The following is a 7,344-nucleotide window of genomic DNA, read 5'->3' as shown; positions in this document are numbered from 1 at the left end:
AAAAAGGAGGAAAAGATCAAACAAGGCCTGTACGGATATAAAGATATTAATGAATTGTAAAGGTAAACTCGCACACTTACTGTATCTTCCTTTCTTAATTCTTACATAAAAGTTTTATAGAATTGACCCTTGGTGTCTGACCATCTCAATCTTCTTGTAACACCTAATGTTCTCGTACTTCCTTGATTATCCACACACTCGTACAAACCTACAAATAAGCACACACATACAACAGAGATGTGCTTGTTGTGCCAACTGCTATGTTCATCATTCTTGGATTGATCAGTTTCTATATTCTAGTCACTGAACAACATCAATTTTAAAAGCACCATGTCAACATCTGGCAGGTAAGGATTTTACTGAGCATGAAATGAATGATAAATTGTATGCTGATGAATGTGGAAGATGTATGTAGTTGTGGCAGAAAGAGTAAGTCACTGTTTTTCATAAAAAGTATTTGGAAATTTTAAAAACATCCATTTTTCTATAGTGGTATAATCTACTATAAAATACAATGTTGATTTTAAGTACAGTCACATGCAAAAAAACAAAACAAAACTGTTAACCATATGTGTTGCACATCTTTATCTGTTCCCTGTCAGAACTAGAACTAGTTCCCTATTCTGTTTTAGTGAAAACCTTCACATTCACATAGGCAATGTCCCCTCTAGTGGTGAACTGTAGCAGCACTTCCCTCCAAAATAGTTTACAGATACTGTACACAGCACATGAGTGCTATTACCTTTAAAGTTATAAACTTTATTTAAATTAGTAAAACATTCAGCCAGGTCAGAAATGGTAAAATTATGGGTTGAATTGGGGAAGAGCCTGCAGAGGTTTGAAACCACTGGATTATTACAAATTAACTGACTTTTTTCAATTTTCATCAAATTCTGAAATAATCTTTTTGCACTCATTCTGTCAACAGTTTTTTTTTTTTTGTGCCAAATTGCAAACAACCATCAAAGAAACTTAGGCTATAGCACAAAATACCACAAACAATTCAATATTACATTTTCTGTGCTCTCTGACAGAAAAGCTAATTATGAGGAGGGAAGGTAGCTGTGCCAAGCTCCAGCAATTTTAGATTATGTGAACAGTAAGTGTAGCTGAGATCTTTCACTTTAATTTCATTGAAATGTAAATCTCAGCATGGCATAATGATGACAAAAATAATGATGATTAATAACAAAACAGTTTTACACTGATTTATAGAGAAATCTTTTTATTTAAAAATGAAAAATGCATTTATTTAAGGCAACTGTTAACTGCTGCATGTTCAAAAATATTTTATTCCCATTCACATTAGTTTACTGGTTTCAGCTATTTATGATTATGGTAAATATTTTTATGAATATCAAATAGAACATAGTTCATAACAGTCACAGCTGTAATAACACTAAAGATTTTTTTTAACTCAACCCCCACACCTTCGACAAACACACAAAAAAACTGTTATGTAGCAGGTATGAACCCTATGTTATGTGCTCAGTATTTCAAAGGTACTTTCTGTTACATTAAAGATACATTCAGAAATGTGATGCTGTGTGATCTTTGTGTGATTTTATTAAATAGAAGAGTATGGAATATGACAAAAGAATGGTTTTATGGTGTAAATTATGTCATAATTTTGCACTACACTAAGGAAATTGACATTTTTGTATTGCTAACTTGCCATTATACAGTGAAACGGCAAGGCTACTCAAATGTAAAGGTTTGTTACTCTCAATAGATTTACTTTGCTGTATCATGAAGTAAAGTTTGTTCTGGTAACTTTATGAGCATGAAATACCCAAGGAACCATTTGTTAAACTAGATGATGTTCAAAGGATTTTAAATGGTTGTAAACTCCACAACCCCCGATTAAGCTGCCCTTTAAAATGGATTAAATCAATAAACTGATGAAGAATGTGTACATCATTTATTTTGGCAGTTAACCAGATTTTTCATTTGCAGTGAATTAATAAACATTCAATATTGAGAAATAATACAAAGTGATAAATGTCACAACATAACACATCATGCTCCTTAATAATAAAAAAGCAGGATCAACAGGAACAAATAAATTCATATATAAATGAAGAGTAGGTTTAATTGTATGTAATCCATATAGTAATGCAAAATATATATTAACAATTTTAAATAAATAGGTAGATGTAACGCTTCTGAAATCACTAATCAGGTCACCAAAAATTACCACATTGCTAAAAAATGACACAAAAAACTAAAACTTTACTGCTCATACTAGGATTGGATGGAGACAGCTTTTCATGGGCTGACGAACCTGAGATTGACCCAAAACTTCAGCATTCTCAGGTTTGACAGTCCTTGAAAGTGCTGCCCAGACACAGTGAGGAACCGAAGCCACTCCCCACTTCCAAAGTAAACCTGTAAGAGCTTTGACACAACTGAGCAAAGAGATCCACACCCTGCCACCTGTAAGAAAAACAATAAAATACATATGATAACAAAGCTTCTCTTCTTAATAATATTGTTCTAATTCATTTTAGTATTTGCAACAACATATACAATGGAGGACACGTATTTAATTTAACACTAATTTTGGCAGGAGACGTGACACAAATGAGAAGATTATAAATTACCTTACAATTTACCGTTGGTTGAATATATTTATTAAAATATTTTCAGCATCAACAATGTGAATGTAAACAAATACTTTGCATTTGGCTTTTCACTTCTTGAAATGAATTAAATTATTAATTTGAAATTTATAAATAAGTATGCTGAATATTAAAACTTAATAAACTGACATTTGCTATTTTCTTATTCCATTGTGTTTCCTACACATTTCATACGCTGTATAACATTTCCTCCTTGGGGACAGTAACCCACTGAATCAAACCAAATTACGACTTCTAAACACAAATAATTGATCAGCATACTGTACTATTGTATTACCATCACTTAACCGCTTAATGGCCTCATGGTAGCATTGAATAAAAAAGCCCCAAAGCTTTTACACATGGTGCGTTTCATGCACAAAAAAGGTTGGCACTGGAACATTTGCTTCTTCATCACCAGGCAAGCCATAAATATCATCTACTGTAGTTCTTTTTCATTTAAGACAGTGTTTATGCTTTTCTCTACAAATGAATTATTCACCATGTTTGATCCTGGATGAACACACCTCACAAGCATTATACTTATTGACTAACACAATGCAGTAAAAGTCAGCTTAAAAATTCAAGTGCACCCAGTGCTCAGCTGAAAACAAAACCTGAAGAGTTGTTTTCAGAGCTATTTAGGTTCACAAATCCTCAAAAAAATAACTCCTATTCTTGTTATAAGGATAGTTGTAAGACACTCACCAGTTATTTGTAGAGAACACTGAGAGACACACACTGGTCCACAGTAAGAGAGACAGAATTCAGAACACCATAAGCACTCACTCACACATCACCACTCTGTGGCCTGTTCGGCCTGATACTGCTATTGGGGATGTGAGCACTGCCACATACAAACAGGCACCTCCTTCCTGTTTGTCACTATGAGGTAGCTTGTGGTAAACTTTCCATGACATCTTAATATTGAAGACCTTGAGAAAAAAAAATCAGCACAGCCTTTCCAATTTAAAAGTGCTTTATAACACCTATTTTTTTAATGTGTTAACAAAAGGATGCTCTAATAGAAGGAAGCATTTAAATCCAATATAAAACTGGTACGATGTAGATTTCCCACAGCTTCATTGTTTTCTACTATATGTCATTTACTGTCTTCACACAAAAATGGACCATACATTACCAGATTTTACACACTTGCCCTTATAGCTACATTTAGCATTAACCATTCTAATTTTTTTCATGCACCCATATGAGAAACTCTGCTATACTTATGAGTTTTACTTTTTCACACAATTTTTCCCAATATCCTATCCACTAACTAAAATGACTTTCAGCTGCATGATCAATTTTCAGTTATAGTTGTTTAAAAGGAGCTTAATTATGGAAAGTGTTGAAAGATAGCTAGGTTAGTTTCCATGTGCAGAGGACAACCACAGTATCCTTCCTGTGTATTTGAAACATTAACGCGTTGTCTTACTATCCACAGAATGCATGTTTAAAACAAAGATATATGGCTGTATGTAAAATATGTCATATGCCATGACTAAAAGGGATAAAAGTGTACATCTTGACAACAGCTTAAGAGTTATTTATGGTCACACATGCAATAAGGAAATTTATTGATTGATTGATTTTTTAAAATAATCAAATACACAAAATTCTACATATACTCTTAAACTCTTTATTTGCTCTTATTTTAAAGACCCATGCATTATGATACAGGTAAAGAAAAGAAAAAAAGGTATACATACTCTTTTGAGGCATTTAAAACAAATCTTTTATTTATTTATTTCATTTTTACAGTTTGTTAGTCTGTAACACAAGGTTTATATTAATATAAACATTTTAAATCTAAATATTGTTTAAAGCAGTGAACTAATTCATACCTGATAAATAGGATGAAAAAAGCCTAACATACCTTCCATACACAAACCTTACAGTTTCTTCCTCCTGTATCTACAGCAAGTCAAATAATTAATAGGGCTGGTGGTGTGTACTGGTTATATGAAAGGAAATTTTTTAAAATAAGACTTACAGATGACAAACCTGTATTATTTAGCTCACTCAAAATAAAATGAAACACATAGTTTGCAACCAAGTGTTACAGTACAGGACCTCTGGGTTGAATATGAATGGTCGATTCCAAGCTACATATTTAACATAGCTTGTTGATATGCAAATGCTTTTCAAGAAAATTTGCATCACATAAAAAAAAAAAAAACAGTAACATGTACACCATATAACACTTACATAGTCATCAGACATGTCATAATGGAAAAATATTTTGTGCTTTCAAAGTAAAAATCCTTTTCCTGTAATTTAGTAAACGGAAACCTACATGCCTGTTTTAAAATTAGATGGGAAACTAAAATGTACATTTATTGAAAATGTAAATTTAATTAGATTTAAACTTCCAGGAGCGTTTGGCTTTTTAGTTAGCCTTTTGTATCTTGCAAGTGACAGTGACACATTTTGTCAAAGTTTTAATGTTACATAAATATATCAACATAGAAATTTTGGTTTAGATTTACTATACAATAAATACACAGCATAGAATAAATAGCATAAATAGATAAACAGTACTGACATACGAAGGTGATGTGTTGGAAGCAGGAAAAATGGGCAAAAGTTACTGAGCTACTTTGACAAAGGCCAAATTGTGATGGCTAGACGACTGGGTGAGACCATCACCAAAACCAAAACCTCAGGTCTTGTGGAGTGTTCCCGTTATGCAGTGGATAGTACCTACCAAAAGTGGTCCAAGGAAGGACAACCGTGAACTGGCAATAGGGTCATGGGCACCCAAGGCTCACTGATGTGCGTGGGGAACAAAGGCTAACCTGTCTGGTCTGATGTCACAGAATAGCTACTGTAGCACAAATTGCTGAAAAGGTTAATGCTGGCTATGATAGAAAGGTGTTGTACAGTGCATTGCGTATGGGGCTGCGTAGCCACAGACCGGCCAGAGTGCCCATGCTGACCCCTGTCCACTACCAAAAGCCGCCTACAATGAGCATGTGAGCATCAAAACTGAACCATGGAACAACAGAAAAGGTTGCTTGGTCTGATGAATCACATTTTCTTTTACATCATGTGGGCAGCCAGGTGTGTCTGCATCGCTTTCGTACGGAAGAGATGGCACCAGGATGCACTATTGGAATTAGGTAAGCCGGTGGAGGCAGTGTGATGCTCTAGGCAATGTTTATGTTTATACACACACACACACACACACACACATTGTGTGTGTGTGTAAAAAAAATCTATTTATAATAAAGAATAAGATATTCTGTACCACACATGATTCATTTCATTTGACCTGAAAAAGTCCCTACTTTTGTGACCAAATAATTAGTGATCATAATTCACTCAAGTTATTATTATTATTATTTTTTAAATCTAATGCTAATTCTGCTTTGCTATTTTGTCATGGCTCTAAGAGACTTGCATAAGTAAGTGTTTACAGAGGTGTACAAACCCCCCCCCTCAATAAATATGCTCTCATTTTCATCTAATTTTAGACTTGTTTGAAAATAAACAATAAAGCAGGTATATATTTTTAGGCCAAATACTAATTTCATTGTTCAATTCATTGTTCTAAAAAGATCAAGCCCAACATTAACAGACTATCATGGTTTGGTCAGCAATTTCTTTGCAGGTAGAGGGGAAACCAAGTTAAAGAAACAACACCCACACACATTTTCCGATGAAGTGGTCGTTAAAAGAACTCACTTTGTGCGGCACAACAAAGCTCTAAGGTAGACCTGTTTGTCAATGTGTTTTCAGAAACCTGTAATCCTAAAAACAAACAAAAGAAAGAAATGTGGCATAAAAGCAACCTACTAAAATAAAATCATATTTCCTTGTTGACAATAAAACAATATTGTAAAATTGTAAAACAATACCACAGATATTTTAATATACATTTCAACATTTACATTTTTAAAAATAAATGTTCACATTTTAAAAAACTTCAATATGCTAGATTTTCCAAAGACACTAAAAAGTATATAAAATATTTGCTGCTTGTGGTATTTAACTATATTTTGCAAGTCAGACCCATTAGGTCTATAGTGCATTAAGTGTCCAGCCATGTGCTCAAGTTCAGCAGGATCGGTGTAGCTTTTAACAGCTGGGTTCATCCATGTCTTCGTCACTCCAATCAGGCGGTGCATCAGTGCCAAAGTACCGATCCCCAAAGTTCCCTTCAGATACAAGGGACAGACACAGATTCAGTGGCTTCATACAGTTTCATATTTTAACTTTATTTTTCAGATTTTAGGGCATTTTAGGCCTCTAGAAAGTGTTAAAGAAAGAAAAAAAACATCACAATATAAAGTGACTGTTCACATGATAATCAGACAGTGTAGATCTTTGTATTATGATGCTTGTGGAAAGCCAGGCCCTCATTATTAGCAATACGTGGATGTGACTTAGAACAGAAAAGAATGTAAGTCTGGATAGACTTTCTGATAATTCCTTTTGTGTATTAAGCAACTTTTATTTCCCAGAATCTAAACCATCAAATACCATAGGTTTAAAATGAGATAATAATAATAATAATAATAATAATAATAATAATAATAATAATAATAATAATAATAATATTATTATTTTATTATTATCATCATCTAATTGATCAATGGTATATGAAGTAGCTAGGTTCATATTAAGGTAGCAACATAAATTCTTTAAGACAGTGATAATATTTTAAAGATAGCAGAGTTTACACATCTGCAAAGTGGTGCATAACTCATGGTGCACA

The 7,344-nt window shown here is 33.3% G+C and overlaps 1 protein-coding gene across 4 annotated transcripts in view; it reads right to left on the bottom strand.

The window, feature by feature from the left end:
• Positions 1-1,902: 1,902 nt before the first annotated feature.
• uckl1b (uridine-cytidine kinase 1-like 1b) overlaps positions 1,903-7,344 on the bottom strand; it is a 49,148-nt gene continuing 43,706 nt past the window's right edge. For all 4 annotated transcript variants that reach the window (XM_053643650.1, XM_053643651.1, XM_053643649.1 and 1 more), the window contains 2 exons: positions 3,330-6,784; positions 1,903-2,436 (listed from right to left, as the gene is read on the bottom strand). In XM_053643650.1, the coding sequence (XP_053499625.1) occupies positions 6,705-6,784 (80 nt within the window). In that variant the 3' untranslated portion in view covers positions 1,903-2,436; positions 3,330-6,704. The remainder of the gene's footprint in view (positions 2,437-3,329; positions 6,785-7,344) is intronic.

The sequence above is a fragment of the Ictalurus furcatus genome, chromosome 15 (assembly GCF_023375685.1).
Source record: "Ictalurus furcatus strain D&B chromosome 15, Billie_1.0, whole genome shotgun sequence".
In the NCBI taxonomy this organism is placed as follows: Eukaryota; Metazoa; Chordata; class Actinopteri; order Siluriformes; family Ictaluridae; genus Ictalurus; species Ictalurus furcatus.
The sequence above is the reverse complement of the archived record's forward strand: the minus strand, read 5'-3'. Positions and strand labels throughout refer to the sequence as shown.